Below are 21847 nucleotides of genomic sequence, written 5' to 3'. Positions count from 1 at the left end.
ATAATACAATCCATAAAACAAGATAAAAAAAGAGACAACTATTTGTGCCACCTAAGACGACAACATCGTTTGGTCAGAAGAGTAACATGAACCATGTTCCTAAAATTTACAACACTACCTTTTGACTATATTTTGAGTCTGTCCGAATTTTTGTAGACAAGGACTGGATTCAACTCCCTGGGGAGCTGATAACACTAACATAATACAACAGAGATGAAGAACATTTCTCGAAGAACATCAACAAATGAAAGAATTGAAGGAATATAGCTGTTTAAATATGGGCAGAATGGTGAATGTTACATAGTGTGTAAAGCGGCCACTGAAACCAGCCAATGACAGGTCGTAAGCCCTGTAGATGCCTAGACTTCTCTATTACCTTTTCTGAAATGTTCTTTATCTCTGTTGTAATATGTTAGTACTACCTCTTGATTTAAAATTTAATACAATTAAACAGAAATTCATTTTTTTTGTTGAAAAATGGTTTCTGGATTTGGGTCCTGAAACCTGCATTGAGATGGTCACTCCACCAAATAGTAGTCTATTCGAACTCGGAATCATTTTTGCATATCTGCTTTTTATGTTTTATGTGTATATCAATACAGTGTAATCTATTTTATTATATTTATTTATAATGAGCTAGAACGTAATATGAAAATTATGCGAATGAATGCCTCGACACGGGTTATGCCCAGTGAGGTGTTCATTTTTATGTGAAATTAAAATAAATAAATAAATAAAAAGTACTCATAATATAAACTGCTTTTTCCCAAAATAATATTATGAGTATTTTATTAGTTATTGGTACCTGAGCAAGGGCAACAGCGGGGAAATGGTCCCAAATTAGACCCCTGGGGGCATCCTCTCCGCTCTGTTTTCTTCTTTGCTCCTTTAATTCCCTGGCGGCTGTAACTGTGGCGAGGCTCATCCCATCTCCAATGAACATAACCACGCTCCTAGGTCAAAACGAAGTTATAATTAGAATTATAGAAATATATAATAGGTACATAATGGACAATTATATGTATAATTACGTCCATTATTTATTTATTTTACAGAAACAAACAGTCGACAATGATATTATAACATGAAAAAGATAAAGGAAAAGATTAAAGGATCGACCAGCGAAGTTTCTAAATACAAATCATTCATATTAAATTGTGGTACAACAAAAGGGTGTGTTTATGTGTATTTTTTAAGAGAGTAAGTGTATAAGTGTGAGCATCATTAAATAGCAAGTGGGATCGTATCGCAGCCAGAAAGAATCAGTTTTAATTTATTTTTAAATAAATTAAGGGGAGTGTTATTTCTTGTCACGCAAAAGGGACATTGAGATTAATTTTGAAGAGTAGGTTAAAAGAGTCTACTTCATTATTTAAAAATTATATAAATAGCATAATTCAGATTTAGTGCGTCTATTTTCAAGGGTAAAAAATCCGTTTTGTTTAGCAGGTTGGCTATTAGTACAAAGCGTTTTATTGTTGTTATGATCTAAGTATTTAAAAAAAATTCGTTAAACATTTTCAATCCTTTTTATGTTTGTTATGTATTGTGGGCAAACTCCAAGTTACTGCATACAAAAGTGTTGTATAAAGTTTTTAATGTGCTTGGTTTTTTAAAGGGTTTGGAAATTCTTATAATGAAGCCCAGTATTTGGTTAGCTTTTTCAACAATAGAATTTATGTGAGACCCAAACAGCAATCTATTATCAAAAATAACTCCTTAGTCTCTAATCTCGGTACACCGTAATATAGAATTATCTTTGATCGTATAATTGTGCGTACATTTGTTTTTACTTTTAGTAAATGTCATTGAATAACATTTTGAGGTGTTAATGTACAATTGATTTTTACTGCAGTAATCAATTAGAAGATCAAGATCTTTTTAGATATTTACACAGTGCGATATATCGTTGACATTGGCAAAGATTTTTGCATCATCAGCTAAAAGTAGAAATTGAGAAAATTTAAAGCACTGATATAACGTAATACAGATATTGTTATTTTATATAGTTATATACTTTATGGCCTAATAAGGAAGTTTATTGTTTTTCTTAATTTATTTTTTAATTTTAGTAGACTAATAAACCTAGCCAAAAAAATATTTTTTTATTTTTATATATCGTATTATAAGCGCAATGATTGTTTTAAGTTTGGTATTTCTGAATTAACCCCGCGTGTGACGACATAGGTTCTTCTTTGTCAGTTCTCCCGATTAATTCGCTTACGGTAAACAAACCGAACATCCTTTACAGCTCTTATATTATTGGTGGGTTCATATGAACCAGTGACGTCATTCAAAGTAGTGCGTTTTTATTAAAATATTTTATGATTTTTTTTTGTACAATTGCAAGAAACTTTGCCGTACAATTTAATACTCTAATTTTTACCGCACGCAAGAAAACGTTTTTTTAATCCAATTTCACATAGGGCTGGAGTTTTTTATTCAGCACGGGATAAATACGTTTTTCGTATTAAGAATACCTCAAGCAACGCGACGTCCATCCGTTTCTCTAACTCAATTTTCAAATGCTAACTTTGTTTTCGACAGTAAATTCACTCAATTCACTCCATACAAATTTACATGAAAATTGCACACGGTGAAATCAATGAAAATTAATTATCTTCAAATAACGGGACAAATACACATTTTTTATTGAGTTTATATAATGCTCTTCGTATCTTAATATTTAGTATTAGAGATAATTTAAGTAAATATGCTTTTTCGACTTAAAATAATTGAACCTAGGGAAAACTACTTTGAAATGTCATAGGTTCATGTGAACACGTGGTCATAATAACCAATTAATTATGACATTGTTTTGTTGTGGCAACCGGCAGCAGATTCTCGGTTTCCCGGGTAGCCATGGTTTTTTGGCGTTTAACGTTTTGGACGTTTGGCGGGTACAAATAATTTGTTTTTACAACTGTACGGGGTTTTACTTTTAACGTTGTGGGTGAGGTAATTAAGAAGTACAGGAGGATATTTTTAAAAATACTAAATATAAATATTTTTGTAATTTTTCAATTTCTCCTCGCGTGATATCACTAATTCTCTTCAGTGAGTTCCTGATAAGTGGGCTATCTTTTCGAAAACCGGAAACCTTGCACAATATTCTATCATTGGTTGATTTAAAAAAAACTTGTAACGGCATTTAAAACAGTTTTTTTTATTTATTCTATTCATTCATTGTAGAGAAACTTTGCTTTTCAATTAAATGCTTTAACTTTTACCGCGTGTAAGAAAACATTTTTTCTATCTTATTTCCCGTACCACTGGACTTCTTTATTCTGTTATAGCCATTACTCTCACGCTTTAAAACCAAATTCTTTATTTTAATAACACATCGGACATAAACGTTGTTTTCTTCTGACATCTCCAACTGAAGTAGGAGCTCAATTATTCTAGATCATAATAAAGATAACAAACTTTCATACAATCTGGAGTGATGATTTTTTAACGTTTGCAATTCCACCAATGTTGTACGTTTATAATAATAAAGCGGTCAAACATTAATTAATGTTTCAGTATGAATATGATAAAATATGAGGGAATATACACAAGTAGGTAAGCATTAACACAACATTATGCATACAGCAACGGTATGATGTTATCTCATTTTACATAACGTGGAAACGTTATTACATTTTTACTTAACAAGAAAAATTAATTAAGCCTGTCCGCCGACTAACGAAAAATTTTAATTACACCAAAAAATATCTATTTCAGTAAGCCTTTTTACAACGTAAAACTAAAAACAAGTTTTTCATAAATTTATTGCAGCAGAGGGAAAATATTTTTAATGAAGGAATATGGAAGTCAAGGCAATTACAGGGATTGTGACCTGTTGTTGGCTGATTTTAGTGGCCACATAACACACTGTGTAACATTCACTGTTCGACCTTTCTTTATTTATTTATTTACATACATAAGTTTATTGTACATTATTTGAGACATAAGTCCTAACTCCATGGGACTCTGTGTTAAATTGGGACGAGCAATTAGTTGACACAGACATATGAGTATATCACCACAAATATAGAATCAGAAACATAAAAAATATTTTTTAAAAACATGTATATGGCACATCAGCAGTAAACTCAAACATTCGGAAAACCATCAAGGAGTTTCCTACTCAAATCCCTTCCACTTAGGAAAATTCAGTCCTCAACTCATTTCTTAAAAATAGTTTTTGTCCTTGATAGCTTAATACGCTCTTCCAAAGTATTGAAGTATTATCGTTCGGACATTTTGCTGAGACCTCTACTTATTGTTCGACCAGAAGTGTGTTAGTGCTTCTTTAAGGTACAGTTTTTTCATATCAAGCACCTCCGTGTATTGGAAAAACTATTCTGACGGGCATGTTGGAGGGCGCTGGAATATCTTTATATATATATATATATAATTCCTCTGTACGTGTGATGTCTCTGAACTCCTTCTAAACGGCTTAACCGATTTACGTGCAATTTTCAGAGAAATATAGATCTTTGCGCTGTGCGTGTTCGTAGATATTAAAACCTTCAACCTAATATGTGAAAAATATGTAAGGAGCATTAATGTTTTATTCATTGATCTACCGGGGTTGCATTCGAGGAGAATGCATCTAAACAATAAAGGAAGGATGTAGTTTGTATGTGTATAAAAAAAAAAGGTTTTTGAATGTTTAAAAACAGAATTCGTTCTTTGTGGATCTTTTCCTTGAATTCCTTATAATTTTTACCTATTTATTTCTTTATACTGGATTTTTGGTGATACTAATATAATATTCCATTCAAAACATTTAAAAAAATCGTTTTCCTACATAAGAACACCCCTCTGTTAGTGAGAAGACCGGAGTTTGACGTTTGCAAAAAAAATGCCGTATTTGAAAAAAAAAACTATACATTTTTTGGAATTCAACCATATACCTACTTAAATTTAATATTTGAATATAATTTTTTTTTAGTTTTGGAATTTAATCACAAACAATTACCTAGGTACCTACTTATTAATAAAAAGTCTTATTTCAATGTAATAACAGGCAGGCTAGTAATATAATATTATTATGTATCCACATTTCCTCAATTCTTCCATCTTTTGACTTTAGTAAAGTAAAAGAGCCGAAACCTTTATCATGTGGGTGAAATTCATCCGACTGAACCAATTAACCTACCAGGCAACGCCTGAAAGCAACTCTCCAATTTTTATACTTCTTCTTTTACCAGGTAGTAATTCAACAATGTTTGTTTGCCTAAATGCCCAGACTTCCATATTCCCTTCTCAAAAATGTTTTCCCTCTCTTTTGAAATAAATTTAAATGTGAATAACTCCTTAAGGAGGAAACCCAGCCAGTCTGCAAGCATTTGGACATACTCAAACATTGTTGTAAAACATAAATTAGAATTCTAAAATATGTAAATTTGATGAAATGGCACTTGAGAAACTAATTTAAGGCGTAGATGTTCGGGAAATTCGTAAAAGTGGAGATATTTCGAAAACTAAGACACTTTTACTGAGATCATATTCGCATTTTTTGGTGAGTCATGAGCTGGCCTAACACCACTCAAAAGGAATACCTTGGATTATGGGACACCCTGTATACATATAATTTCAGGCATCGCATTTTGAACCTCAGTTTATACAAATACAGCCCGCACTGTTTTTATTATTTAATGTGGAATAATATTAATTGCTAATACGAATATGTAATTTGCAGACGACGAGCTTACATAGATTATTGAATAGTAAATTAACCCAAATAAGTAGGCTGCTCGTGTTTTGCACAAATTGATTAATATAATCGTGAACTAGTAATGATTACTCCAATAACAACGACAAACCACGCCGTTTCCCCGTAGGGGTAGACAGAGAGGATAGAACGCCGCATCGGTTTGTCTTTGCATTCAGATCTCGTTTCTTCTAAATTTTTTTTATTTTTTATTTATTATTAATAAAAGCATATAATACAAAAAGTACATAATATACTCCCAGGAGTTATTAAAGAAACTCATTTGGGACCGTACATAAGAAAAAACATTTTTTTGACATTACATAATATCATACAAATTAATACATCCGAAATAAAAGCATACATTATTGTATTAGAAACATAAAACACCATCTTATATAAACTACATTAATAATTATCACTATCAAAAAAATTTAAGAAATATTTTTTAATTGCGACACTTAGTATACAAAGTTAGTAAAGAAAATATATTACGTATTAAATAAATACATAATATAAGTTTAGACATATAAAAATGTTATTTTCATGTACTCTTAAATATTTTTCGATAATCACATGTTACTATTATATTACAATATTCCATAATAAAAAATAACTTAAAATATTCAAACATTTTGTCCCGATAAACTATATTTTTTTTTTTTTTTTTGTTTATTTTAATAATATTATTATACATTTCTACAGTTTTAACATTTAAATTTTCATATTTTTACTAAAACTAAAATCCCACCAAGCCACTTTCAACTTGTTGGTGGATATTATGTTTTTACTTACTTATATAATATTAAATAATGGTTTGTCATCGGTTGCTCATATATTAGGGTTAATTAAGATTCAAATAAAAGAGTACATAAATAATATTGTACACATTCAAAACAATAACCGTATATTTAATAACATTCAGTAGAATTTTTGATCACAAAGTTAATAATTTAAACAGTTATAATATAGAATGTTTATTTGTTTTTGATTTTGTTCTGGAAGAAAAAAAACTCGTTGAGGCTTTTCTAAAGCATCCGAAACACGTGTCTAAGGCAGGTACGCCGCTTGACCCACAAGACGCTTGTTTTAGGAGGTTGCTGCGTCCGTTCTCAGACTTTAAAGTAAGCCAATAAATCGAACTACCTTACGTTTAACATTCTCTTTAAGCACATCCTCTCAAAACTTAGAAGTTTTGAGCTTTGTTAAGTTGCTAAGATTCGTACCCATATACGAGTCCTGGCATTATACAAGAGCTGAATGAATGATTGAATGAATGAATCGACTTCAACAATGTTTGATTATGTCCAAATGCTTGCAGACTGGCTGGATTTCTTAAACCAGCCAATGACCGGTCATAAGCCCTGTAAATGCCTAGGCTTCCAAATTTCTTCTCGAAAACTTTTTCCCTCTCTATTGAAATAAATTTAAATATGAATCGACTTCTTTATTCCCTTCTCTAAAATGTTCTTCATTTCTGTTGTAATATATGTTTGTGAGAGGCGAACTACGATTACTCCAAATATTTTATATTATTTAATTATTTAGAATACAAATAGATGTATAAGTTAACTGTTTATTCATAGAGACCATTAAAAAAAAAAAAAAGAATACGGCCTGCGGTTCAGAAAAAGATATTCACTTGATTATCATAAAATAAAGCGACCGTTTTAATTAGATAAAAAACAGTATTATAAGTAATTAAAAAAACGTTATACATATCAATTGAAATAAAAGAAAAGAAGAAGGAAATTTTGTAAAGGAAAATTAAGGAGCCCGATGAGGAGTGGTAGAAGATAAATAAAGGAAAGTAAGGGTGTAAAATTGCATTTTATCTGATGAGTAATAACTGATAAATTTTAAAAAAGGCGAAACGTATTTTCCCTGTTATTTCAAATCAAGCTTGTTAGTTCTCAACTATAACTATTACACGGAGTTTTAAATATATTTATCCTATTAAAATTCTTGTTAAATGTTACACGTAAGCGAGGGTAGATGATCCGTTCTGATAATCCGTTTTTTTGTTATGAATATAGAAAATCTAGTTGTTTTAGAGGAGACATGGTAAGCGAGTAAATTTATAAGTTTATTTGTTTGTTAACTTTTATTTATTTATTATCATATTATAAACATAAAATTGTATACATTATACAACGTTGCTTTGACTTTCTAACTAAGGTTATTTACAACGTTCTAAGCCAGTCAAGTATAAAAAACAGTTATCAATAAGTATATCGAAAAATAAGTAAAAGTATAGACACTGAAAATATAGTGAAAAACATAGTAAAAAAACATTTTAAAAAACTCGGTAAAATGCGTACTACAAACAAAATCCATGGTAAAAAACATGTTTAAAAACCCAGTCGTAGTCAAAACAAAATACAGAGTAAAAGACATGTCAAAAAACCTAGTTAAAAACGTAGTAAAAACCCTGTAAGATACGTAGTAAAAACTAAATTTATTGTAAGAAATATAATAAACGATAAAGTAAAAATGGATAAATATGTATAGCAAAAAACACAGTAAAAACAGAGAAAAGGTAATGAGGATCTCCAAAAATTTGGTCAATGTTATGAAATTGAGATATTGCTATGTTTAAATCACAATTTTTGTCTTCTTTTAAATAATTAATAACATTAACTCCTAATTTCCTAAATGAAAAACATTATTTGTTTATATGATTTCTATAAAATTACAAATAAATTTATCAATAAAACTTCTTGGTTTAGTTTACCTTTTTTGTTATTTTGACCAACGAGCGTTTTTGTTTAAGTAGGCATCTTCAAGACAGGTTAATTTTTACATCGTTTACAGCTTTTATACTATTTTTAATATATTTTGGAAATAAGGAGATGAAATAAATATTTTAACAGGGGACAGAAAATATAAATATTTGTAATTAAAATTATCCAACTCTCCTTAACTTGCACCATTAATTTAATATATGACTACGCTGCGTTTTATTTATTTATCTACTATTAAAATAATAAAATTAATTATCAAAATGAATAAACAAATGTATTATCTGAGTATGTATTTTAAAATATTTCGTCATTTATCTATAGGTATGTAAACTTCTCTATCATAAAATCAAGGTATTGTGCTAACTTAACCTATTCAAATGTGTATTTCCCACTCTGTTTTATTCTGCCATGTGTTATTTTGCCACCTTTTAAATAATGAATGCTTAATCCCATTAATTTCGGTCCAATAACTCTCAAAAGTGAACGGTTTAGCAAATTAGTTGTAAATATTTATTTTTTCTGTCCCCTGTTAAAATAATTATTTGATCTCCTTATCTCCAAAATATGTTAGAAATAGTAAAAAAGCTGTAAACATTGTAAACAATTTACCAGTCTTGAAGATGCCTATTTAGGCAAAAGCGCTCGTTGGTCAAAATAATATAAAAGTAAAACTAAACCAAGAAGTTTTATTGATAGCTTTAATTATAATTTTATCAAAATACACATGTTATTATTATATTATAATATTCCATCATAAAAAATAACTTAAAATATTCAAACATACTTGTCCCGATAAACTATTATTTTATTGTTTTGCCTAGTATATGAAATAATTCAGTCAGATGAATCTCTTCACAACAATAAAGGTTTCAGCTCTTTAACTTCACTTAAATCAACAAATGGAAGAATTGAAGAAATATGGATGTTCAAACATAGGCAAAATGGTGAACGTTACTCAGTGTGTAAAGTGGCCACTTAAACCATCCAATGACAGGTCATAAGCCCTGTAAATGCCTTGACTTCCATATTCCCTTATTTGAGGTATTCTCCATCCCTGTTGTAATTTGTTTATATTATTTTATAATTTTTTTGAATTTTTTTTTATACTATTATCAAACATTTTTACAGTTTGAACATTTCAATTTTCATATTTTTATTAAAACTAAAGTCCCACAAGCCACATAAAAATCATTAACTATGGAGTTTTATCAAGAAATATCAACAAAAAACATCAATATTATGAATTTATTTATTTATAAATTAGAGGCAGTACGAAAACAAACATTACTTCTAAAGAGGTCTAAAATGATAATTTTTCTAATGTGGATCAGTATATTTTAAAAAACAATTTTATTTCAAAGCTTCGCATTAAAATTACTTCTGTCAACACCCAATCTATTAATTATTATTTTATAAGAATCGTCAAATTCGCTCTAAACAATATTAATTATGTTTTCAATTTTATTCACCCCACTAAACACAGTTTCTTTAAAACAAACTCATTTAATTAGGACTTATACTAAGGTTTGTTACCTTGTCTCCTTTTTAAATTTATGAGATATTTTAATCATTAATTTTTGCACTAAAATATGCATACAAAAAGGTCAGCAGGCTTATTCTGTCACAATTTCGTTTCGTAAGTTCGTTCGTTCTTCATATATCCATCTAATTCTAACGCTATCAAAACCATGTTTCGCTCTCGTTCCATCTCATACGATCCAAATAAATTTACGATATTTGAAACGAATTCGTTAAGGCATAAGGCCACTAGCATACTCGTGATGAAACGAAAAAAATCCTCCATGTTAGGGGATTGCTGTGAATTTATAGTCCACGGGGTAAAGGTAGTTTAACTGATTACTTAAACATCCTGTAGAAACAAATTCGTTTCATATCTTCACAGATATTTTCAATGTTTAAACTTAACATACACCCGCCAGCATTATATTTTACACTATCTCGTGAATATATTATCAAATTATACTGTCTGGCCAAAACGTGAGGTTCTTCATACAGCCACGTTAAATTTTTATTGGCCAAAAGCAATTCTTATTTTTTTATTAATTAAGTTATTTTTATCCAATTTTACGTCAAACATATATATTCTACGTTATAGTTTAATTATATGTGTATCTAAGCCCATTAAAAATGAGTTGGTTACGCCGTATGTGCTATATGTGTTTGTATATAGCACATTTACTGAATTGCGGCCTTAGATTTATTTGCTCATAACTGGACCCTGGTAAGAATGTTGTAATTCTTACTGTGGGTAACATATTTCGGCGAAAATAACAAAAAAACTGTCACCGAGTGCACATTTGTTTTTATATTCCCAGCGCGATCGCGAATAATTTTTTTAGCGATCAATAATTCACCGTGTCGTGTTTTCGAATATTAATAATCTAGAAACCACGACAAGCGCCTTCCTGAACACAAGATCTGATCCTGTCTTCCACGAGAAAAGTCCGGGCAATAAGGTACCAAAAACCCCAGTACAAGGTAGGTATGTAATTGCAGTTATTTGTACAAGGGGTTTAGTGGCAAAGAATGTAAAGATAACGCAAATCCACGAACCAGTGATTCCCACTAGTTCAGTAATACCCCATTAAAAGCCCCCCCCCCCTCTACTTACCCGAATCAGCTTTAAATGTCTTGTGGCCTTTTTTTAGATCCGCACATTGCAAAAAACATTTTTTTTAGCTGTAATTTACGGTATTTTTTTTCATAAATATCTTTGTTTGCAAAAATATCGATTTTTTTATATTTTTTTATAATTAAAACAAAAATTCCTAGATGGATCAAATTTTGAACCTTTTTTATGCATAGATACGTCTACTGCAGGGTACTTGGGCCCTCGGTACATATCGATGTACTTATCTCAGAACTTAAAGGGTCGGTAGTGTATTTTCGTGATTGCGGTGAGGTGAAGGTAATCGCGGCCTTGGTTGGATTCTTAGATCAGGAAAATAAGCAAGTGTTTGGTTAATTTCAATTGAAACAAAATAATTTTATTGAACTTACTTGGCCATTGGTTTTTGATCTCCAAAATCTTGTAATCGCCGAGTAATGTCCTTTTGTGCCTCAGCGTACCAGTATTCTTGATCTGAAATGAAATCGGATAGTAAATATTTTTGTTTTATTTATTTACGCTCCATTTAGTTTGTTCGTGACATCTAAAGAACTAATAAAAGCTTTTGACAACATTACATGTTCTATAAAAAAATATTAAACACATTTTTTTTCAGATGAGTTTGAAATTGTGTGAAGGCTTTCCATTTCATTCATTTATTGTACATTACAACCAATTGAATTAAGGGTTACAACCCTTATACGATGATTTTTTTGAACTGTTTTTCAACGTATTTGAAATACATTTTTAACCTTTATATTGCATGGGAATGTTAGGTTATTATTTTTTAGTCCCAATGAATATTGCGAAATCATGTTTTATTTTTTACTTTGCTGTAAAAAAACAATTTCTTTATGCACTATTTTTGTATTTGTTTTGAGTGTTACTAGCACTGCCTAATTTTGTACAATTTAAATGTTTTTTTTATCTTCAAATATTACAAACATGATGACGCAAAAGGAATGATTGACACAAAAAATAGACATCAAAATATACGGACGGACTCTATAATTATCTGGCACCCTAACATAGTTTAATAGAAAAAATAACAACGCCTTCAAAACTCTACTCTAGAAATGAATAGACAAAAGAACATGGACGATATGATGACTTTAAAAACTATTTATAATAAGTAAAATAAACTTTAAATAATAATTCTAATATAACTTGAAATGTTTGTTAACTCTTGTGTGGCTGTGATGTCACTCTAGTCGACATACGACACAAGACTTGATATATCTCTCTTTTTTTTTTAAATTATGAATTCGTATTTTTTGTAATCAAATGGACATTTTCACATCCGATTTGTAAAGTAAAATTTGTATATCTATGCTTGGTGTAATACAAAAAATATTTATCCTTGCTACGCGAAGAACGAATGTCCGCTAATTCAACATAACATCTATACATATACCTTATACAAGAGAGAGCACGAATATGAAAGTCATAACAAGGAAGACAGAGACGCTGTTCTGCGGCGGGTGCCGTCTAAAACAGATTTAGTCTTCAGTCGGTTAATGGCAATGATGGGGGACGCACGCGCGTAGCATGAGTGGCGTATTTGTGATTTCAAATTTAATTTGCTATAACAGAGCAAAATTATATGTTTATTCGCATACATTGTCTAAAAGGAATTATTAAACAGTATGTCTCTATGTTTTTCTTTTTTTTTTTAATATTCATACTTTAGAATATTCCGTCTTTTACTAGTGGTAACACGATGTTACATCACCGCGCGCAAAGGGATTATTTACCACAGTCTTTTAAGAGTTAATAACGTAATAATTATTTAATAAAATATTCCATACTACTTTTAGCCCTCAACCGAGGTTTGAAGTTTATCACTGTCTTAACATTTTGTTCATAATAATTATTATTTTTTATTTTTTTTAAATTTTTATTCATTATAACAAATCAGTTACATACAAGATTGTATTTTTGTTCTCGCAAAGCCGAAGCTTGTCTGCGGGTTACATTACATTTTTTTTTAAATTTATAAGTTAGTACATAGTTTAATAATAAATGAAGAATAAAATATATTTATATACACACTTAAGTTTCACTTGCTGTTTAATAATTTTTTGACTATTTTTTTTAATAAAATTAGGTTTTTTTCCTTATGATTTTCAGCTGGTATTTAATTATACAGTTTTGGTACTTACACTACCCATTGTTCTATCGCCATAGTAGTTCTTCTGTCGTGTTAGTAATGATATAACTTAATCACATTACAAATTTGAACACATTTTAAAACTACAGAAATGCAAAAAGTTTACACTCCGCGGAACTAATTCCGTTGAGCGCCCGGCTAATATTGACGAAAACAATGCCTCATTAATTTGTAGTCTTGGTGCTACTTTTTTATTACAAAATTAAGTGTAACTCACGCTGTTATATGTTTATTTAATAAGGTTTAATGCACATTATAACATTTAATTAGACTGTTTTTTTTTTACATAAATACGAAATAACAGCCGGTTTACCGCAAAAAACCGACTTTTTTTAAAACTTCAAGCTCTGGTTGAGGGACAAAAGTTGTATGGAATATTTTTTTAATATTTTTTCATTCAGAGTAAACTCAAGGGCAACTTTTTAGCCCCCTTTCATTTCAAAATTCGGAAAAAATATATCTTCCCACCCTATTGTACAGTACATGGTACATGTCGACAAACATTGGAAAATATTATTAATATTGGTGGAATAAAAATAAACCTTCTACATTATACGTAAGCAATTTAACCAATGCAACATTAACAAATTTCATAAAAATCCAGTACCTTCTTGATAACGAAGATTTAAGCTTATCTTTTACATCGTTGGCCTAACTTGTACAACTCATAAACACAAAATATGCTTTTTTAGGGGAAAGTTAAAACAGTTTTCACTTTAGGAGCAAATTTTTTAACTATACATATTTATTTTAAATAATGAAATACTGTGCGGATATACTAGTCCTAACAGAAATCTACAAAACATCATTTAGATAGTCTGAAGACGTACAAGTTTTGCAAATTAGGATGACGTTATTTAAAAAAAAAGTTGTTTTCGTCGCAAAAAGCTTAATTTCTCTGCCTTTCGTGTCATTATATTAGATTTTTTTAACAGACAAGGACTTTCCTAAGAATAAAGAGGCAAACTTATAATTTTTTTTACTAAAGCTTAGTTTCAATATTACTTGTCAACATTCATTTAGGTTTTCTGAAAATTAGTATTTTAAATCTTTAAAGAGTTTTGCTTATCTGAAAGATGAGGGAATCTTAATTTCATTATAAAAGGAATAAAACTTTTAAAAGTAGTTCTAAAAAAGATGTTTAATTAAAAATTCGTTGGCAATCGTAAATGTCCGCTTGTATTATTTTTGTCGGCTTCGTGGTGTAGTGGTCAGCGCATCTGCCTACCATACAAGAGGTCTCGGGTTCGATGTTTAATTAGCCGAAAACGACACGTTTCGCGCCCTACGGACCAAACGGCAAGTGAAAGTACATTGTAAATCAATCAATCTCTTTTCCATGTATCTACAGTTCGCACCAACTATGCACATAACTCTCCTCTGATTCGCTTGGCGCGTAATTATAATGTATTTTTTAATAACATGGACATATTTAACTGCAGTAAACTCACTTTTAAAACAAGAATTGAAAAACAATTAAATGAAAAAAAATATGTTTCTTTATAAAAATATATATTTTTACATTATAAATTTGAGATGTTTCTATTCACTCATATCAAACGCAAAACTCTCCCTGTCCATAAACCTACCCTCACACCCATATACACTAACACACGTATTCACATACCTGCCAAAACCACACTCCACTCACTTACACACGCATCCTCACACAAAAAACTCGCACACATGCACTTCTATGAATTAATATCTAACTGAACTGGATTTTTATAATTGTATTTATGTGTTAAACTGATTTGGCTTTATTTTATGTTTTTTTAATAATGTTGGGTATGTTTTTTTGTATTACTGTTGTTCTGAATTAAACAAAATAAAAAACACTCCACGTATCCAAAACCGTTTTAAAGACCGTAAAACTTGTTATCGGTTTCACTCATACAAAAAGCGATGTTTAAAAGCATTAAAAAACGGTCAGTATGACTGTTTAGCGCCATACTTCTAGGCAATGGTTTATAAGAAGCGCAGTCGGCGAGCATGACGTGTGACGTCAAAATTACGTGACGCAAACTGCTAGCCGTTTTTTATGTTCCATTTTAAACCCAAAACTTTTTTGTAAATACATTGATAGTTATATTATTAGAATCGTAAAAATCCTCTCAAAATACTTTATGTACATATTTGTTTAACGTAATTTCTGACTTATGAAAATACCCTATTGTAAATATGTTCATATAACTTTCAGTGGAAGGAGCAAGAACAATAGCATTCAAATTGTAATAGGCTTTACACGTTATACCGTGGTTATACCTTATATTTACTGGTATTTGATATCGGCCAATTGAATTTACTGATACGAATATTTGGGCACGTGAATGTTAGAAATTCAAACTATTAAACACGAACCTACATAAGTAATGCTTGCCTTGTTCATGGGGTTTCCTGGGTTGTAATGCCCCGTGTCGTTAGCGCTCTCTGCCAACGTTTCGGGTCTGATTTTCTTCATACAAACGTATTCCCATATTTCCTCCATGGATTATGGTATAAGAACAGTGACTCTATCGTTTTGCTTTTTTGATTAATTGTTTCTTATGGAAGCTAGGTCAATTAAAAAGTCCAAAAAAGCAAAATAATGAGTTTCGAGAATAGGTGCATCAGAAGAATATTGGGTGTGCGGTGGTTTGACTTTGTGTAGAATAAAGAAATAAAAGAACGGACGCAGCAAGCTCCAGTGACAGCGGTAATCAAGTGGATTTGCCTGGTCATGTACTGAGGATGCTTCCTGAGAGCCCTTAACCTCGCTTGCCCACTTAACAAAGCATCAGATTCTCAACGTCCTGGACGTCCACTGCTGACTGTTCGTCGGCAGTTCATGTCAGAACTGTTTATCATCATCCCCTTTTCGAACCTAATGGTGTATAGGGCACTGCATTGGTACACCAATCGCAGCGTATCGTAATTTTTTTTTTCATGGAGGCAAGATGATCATTCTTACGCTTAAGGTACCAGTTCAGGGATTATGAAATATCCTGGTGTGAAAACACTCTTTTAAATAAGTATTTCATATTATCCATGTCGGGAATCGAACCCAAGACCTCCGCATGGTAGGCAAACGCGCTGACCATTACACCACGAGGCCGACATGACCGACTAAACCGATGTCAAATATTTAAATTGTTCCTTTATCCTTCTTCTTTCCTTCCCATCCCCTCTCCGCTCTTCATAGGATAGTGATATTTTTAATTTTTTTTAATACATTTATTTTTGTTAATCTTTGCTTTTAATTTTTGTATAAAGTTGTAAGATTCAATTTGTCCATGTGTTTATAATTTTCTCAAACTGAACGGTTTGGGTAGGTAGGAAGAAATTGCCTCAAGGCAATATGCCCGCCCTTATATGTATATATATTGTATATGTATATAAAGTGTCAAATAAATAAAATGTCAGAACTACGAGACGTGAATCTGAGGAGGGAGGATGCACAGGAGCTAGCAGCCGACAGAGATGCCTGGAGGATCTTCGTGGACACCATAAAATAAGCTCCAACTAGCGAGCGGACATGAAACAATTATGATGCGTTATAGAGTGGTGTGTTGGGAACCGTCTAGCGCATATTGCTTATATGGATATTATATGGGTTGAATTACATTGTTTTTTTTACAGACACCTTGACACAACTCACAAACAATGTAATCCAACTCGACAAGTAAAAGAAGCACTTGAGATTTCATACAAGATAATATTTTAGTGGTTATTTTTTTTCTATCATCAAGCACTTCAAATTAAATACTTAGACGCTCATTTTTTTTTTTCCAATACTGAGGAAAAAGAAAAGGGAAAATGTTAGTCTAGGCATTTACAGGGTTTATGACTTGTCATTGGCTGGTCCAAGTGACCACTTCATACACTGCGTAACATTCTCCATTCTGCCTATGTTTAAGCATCCACATTTTCTGAACTCTTCCATCTGTTAACTTTTATTTTTAAATAAATTCTAAAAAAATACGCAAATCTTTTGTTAACAATGAATTTCAAAAAAAAAAAAAAAATTACTGTTTGTAACAGCTAAAAAGAATACTTTATATTTTTTTTTTCCAAAATACAAAAATAAGTACCTAAATCTTCCATTACCTATTATACACTTAACCTGACCCTTTTTTTGCTACAATCAGGATTACTCTACATGCCATAGATTTTTATTTAATTTATTTATTTACATACATAAGTTTACTGTACATTATTTGAGACATAAGTCCCAACTTCATGGGACTTAAAGTCCTGTGTTGAGATGGGACGAGCAATTAGTTGACACACACACATGAGTATATCACCACAAATATAGGATCAGAATTATAAAGTTTAATTTTTTAGAAACATAATTTATATATGGTACATCAATATGGTAAACAGTAAACTCAAACATTCGAAAAATCATCAAGGAGTTTCCTACTCAAATCCCTCCCACTAAGGAAAATCCAGTCCTTAACTCCTTTCTTGAAATAGTTTTTGTCCTTGATAGCTTAATACACTCTTCCGATTAATTGATTTACTTAAGTACCTAGAATTATATAGCTTTATATGACATCTATTGAGTCTTCACATTCGTTTAAAAATTCCCAAACAAGGCGAAACAACTTTTACAGAAATGTTTGTTTTTATATTGTAAGAATAAAATAAAGTGTTCAGCAGACATCAATCAGTGTTCGATTTTATATAAAAAATGTAAATTCAGAATTCTACAAAATAAACGCAAAAGCAATATATATATAGAAATATAAGACTAATAAAAATACGTTTTTATGTTATTTCAAGATTCAAAATAAAACTTTAAAAATTTGATGCAACGCAGTATTTTTAATGTTTTATAATTTGTCATTAAAAAAAAGCATGCCAATCTGCAAATTTCAAGCCCTGTTTAATTTCGAAATTCTAAAAATGGGTGTTTTTGAGCTCTACTGATAAATATGGTAAAAATAATTTTCAATCACCTTGAACTGTTGGCGTTCCAGTTTCGGCCGGAGAAGTTTCCATAAGAGTCGAGCTGATGACGAGGAGAAACAGGGTTCCCCTTCCTCTCCGAGATGTCATCCTGGAAGTATCATGGACCAGCAAGCTCCAACAACTTTAACGCAAACTAATCACAAACACAAGAGATCGAATCTCTTCACTGCAAATGACAAACACTTTTTCCTTGTTTGTATCATTTTCAAATCGCTTCACATTTCACTGCCTCTAATTTTTTATTTTTTATTTTTTATTTTATATATTTTATGAAGGCAACAGAATACAACATAATAAATATATCAAAACAACAAGAAGGGAGAATAATGCTTTGGTATAAAATAATATTTTAGTTGTATTTTAATTAGAGCCTTCATTTTTTACTAGGTATGTCAAAACAAAGTGTGTGTGTGTGTGTGTGTGTGAGAGAGTGAGAGAGGGTTGGTGGGAGGGTGTGTATATGTGTGTGTTTGAGTGAGAATATCATAAGCCCGTAGTACCCGCGTACTGAGAACTCTTAACAACTCCTTGGTGCGAAGTAGACTCGAGGTTGCTCGATGATTTGAGGGCCACATGAACTGAAGTACTCTCTCATGATAGAGAAAATCCAAAAGAAGTTTCTGAGATATCTCTACATGAGAGAGTGTGGGTATTATCCTTGGCTCTATCCGACCAATGTTCTCCAGGGTATACTGGGCTACAACAGTTTGGAGACAAGAAGGAATGTGTATTTGACTACACATTTTTATCAATTGTTGCGCGGTGTGATCGATAATTCTGAGATTATGATGAGCATTGGTTTGTATGTTCCTGATAATTACCTAAGACAGCGTCAGCAAAGATTGTTTCATACTCCGATAAACGGGATTAACCTGCCTATGGTTATGCCTGTTGGAAGGGCTACCGATATGCTGAACAACGTTGCTCTGGATGTTGATCTGTTCCATGTATGCGAAGGGGTTTTCCAGAGCAGGATTCTCCTTATACATTGACATGAAACTCCTGCATGTATTTTTTTCTTTTATAAATATGTACGTATTGAATATATGTTTGTAATGTACATGTTATATTTAAATAAATGCATTAAATTAAATTGAATTGAATTAAATTGAATTGAAAATAAAAAAAGATATAAGTGAGGTGAATTACGGTTTCAGATTTACATTTTTTTAAAGAATATTATTTTTAAACAATGTTGCAGAGTCTAGTAAAATGTCGATGTCAAAAGTATCTTCTTGATTGTACAAGGTAAGGGCACGATTAATGGGTGAATTTGTTGCTGCATTCGTATTGTATTTCGATTTATGAAAAAGTTTTGTGTGTCTTGTCCGCCTAGATGGGATATTAAAATGAATCGAAGAGAGTAGGTCTGGGCAGTCAATTTGGCCATAAAGTATTTTATGGATAAATACAAGGTTTCTTTAAAGTTGGAAGTATGTGACACGTATTATTGTTGCCGTATTTGAAGTGAAGATATTTGACGAACTTGTCTTGAATGTGTTCTATTTTATATATGTATATTTTATATTGCGGATTCCATATTGTAGATGCATATTCCAGTGGACTTCTGACAAGGGCGCAATAAAACATATAAAGGGTTTTGGGATTTTTAAAAACTTTTCCAATTCTAAAAATAAAACCGAGCATTTTCATTTGCAATTTCATTGAGTCAATATGTAAATTAAAAATAAGTTTCTGATCTGAAATTATGCCGAGATCCTTGCATTCAGTTTTAGACACAATAAGTTGATTGTACATTGAGTAAATAAAGGACTGGGTTTTCTTTTTTCCTTTCATGGGGTTTTTTCATATTAAGGTTGAGACAATTTGTAATGCGGTAATCACATAATCTGTTTAAATCGTCTTGCAATTCCTGACATTCAGCGTAGGAACCTATTGATCTGAAAATTTTAACATCGTCGGCATACATTACGTAACTATTGTTTAGAAAATACTCACCAATATCATTAACATATATAAATATTGAACAGGAAAGTTCCTAAATGCGAGCCTTGAGGTACACCAGAAACTACATCAACATATTTCGAGAAGGCACCGAAAATTACTGCAGTCTGATTACGATTGCTAATATTCGATTGCTATTCGTATAAAGATTATTTCACATCAATAAAACTTATTTTATCAATTGATGTTTACAATTAGTTGATATTATCGTTGGAAATTACTCACTTTTTAATTTAAAGTTTACCTTAAACATGCCTTGTTCATATTTAAAAAAAAATACTGATTATTTTCTCCTCATATACAAGTACAGGTCAACATTGTGTTACGCCGGGGTTCTGAGGTATACCGGCGTAAAAAAAATCAGTGTTAAATGAACACAAATATAATGAAATATTTAAGATTAGTATTTTTTTTATTTTGTATTTTTAATCGAACTTAACTTAATAATAAAGTGAAGATCATGGGCAAACAAAAGAAGTGTTGGAAAGCCACAGAAAAGATGGGTCGATGACATTGCCTCTATTGCCGGTAAAATGTGGATGATGAAAGTGGGTGATAGTAAGGAATGGAGACGTTTAGAAGAGGCCGTTATCCAGCAGTGGAGAGAATAAGGCTGAAGAAGAAGAAAGTTAGGTTTCGTGTCAAAATTCCAAGAACAATCTAAAATATTCGTCCAAATTTTTGTAGACAAGAACTGGATTCAACACCCTGGGAAATAAATTAACGAAATAAATAAATAATGCATAACTACAAAGCTAGTGCTTCAAATGTAAATTTTAAAATTTTATTAAAAACAAATACATGCCTAATTACATTTGTGAAAAACTTTAACTGGGTGAATAAAGTACTTTTAATAACTATTTACTCATATAATCCTTGTTATTTCACCGTCTTAATACAAAATATTCATTAAATGTTCATGCAACTAAATATTCAAAGATCCCCTATTCTAACAGACAAGTTTCACCGTCTTAATACAAAATATTCATTAAATGTTCATGCAACTAAATATTCAAAGATCCCCTATTCTAACAGACAAGTTTAACAACTCAAAATTATTGTATTGTTGGGTAATAGGGTAAGTTTCAACATACGTAACTACTAGATACTCGTATGTTCTATGGTTAGTAAAGTTTTGGAAATGTTAGAAGTATAGTTTGGGACAAAGAGATAGCTTTAAGCCAAATAAAAAAGTTTGTATAACGGTTTCTTGTCATTTATTCAAACATTATCTCAAAATAGTCAAGTTAAAATTAATTTGAAGTAATTATTTGTGATTGGAAAACTATTTAAATTATTTAGTTCTTTATTAATTTAAAATTAAAAACATAAACTTCTCTACAATACCGCAGAGTGTGAGTGAACCAACTAATGCTTTACAAAATTATGACAGGAATGGTTGACTGAACAGAGCTGCTTGGTTTAATAAAAATACACGTGCCAGCCAGGATTTGTAGACGGTACCACCTGTTTCATGTACCAATAAGTAAAACATCGTATTAACATATTACAACAGAGATGAAGAACATTTAAGAGAAGGTTATATAGAAGTCTAGGCATCTAGAGGGCTTATGACCTGTCAATGGCTGGTTTAAGTGGCCACTTTACGCACTGTGAAACATTCACCATTCTGCCTATATTTGAACATCCATATTCCTTCAATTCTTTCATCTGTTGAT

At 31.0% G+C, this 21847-nt stretch overlaps 1 protein-coding gene across 1 annotated transcript in view; it reads right to left on the bottom strand.

Moving 5' to 3' along the window:
• The window catches only part of LOC148284321 (alkaline phosphatase-like), an 89072-nt gene extending 70782 nt beyond the window's left edge, over window positions 1-18290 (bottom strand). Inside the window, exons 1-3 of the mRNA XM_088241540.1 lie at window positions 18191-18290; window positions 11470-11551; window positions 806-953 (exon numbers count right to left, since the gene is read on the bottom strand). Of these exons, the coding sequence (XP_088097666.1) occupies window positions 806-953; window positions 11470-11551; window positions 18191-18290 (330 nt within the window). The remainder of the gene's footprint in view (window positions 1-805; window positions 954-11469; window positions 11552-18190) is intronic.
• Between the last annotated feature and the right edge of the window lie 3557 nt (window positions 18291-21847).

This window comes from Micrasema longulum, unplaced genomic scaffold (assembly GCF_059751315.1).
Source record: "Micrasema longulum isolate JH-2025_06_02 unplaced genomic scaffold, ASM5975131v1 h1tg000131l, whole genome shotgun sequence".
Taxonomy (NCBI): domain Eukaryota; kingdom Metazoa; phylum Arthropoda; class Insecta; order Trichoptera; family Brachycentridae; genus Micrasema; species Micrasema longulum.
Note: the sequence above shows the minus strand (reverse complement) of the source record. Positions and strands in the feature narration are given on the sequence as shown.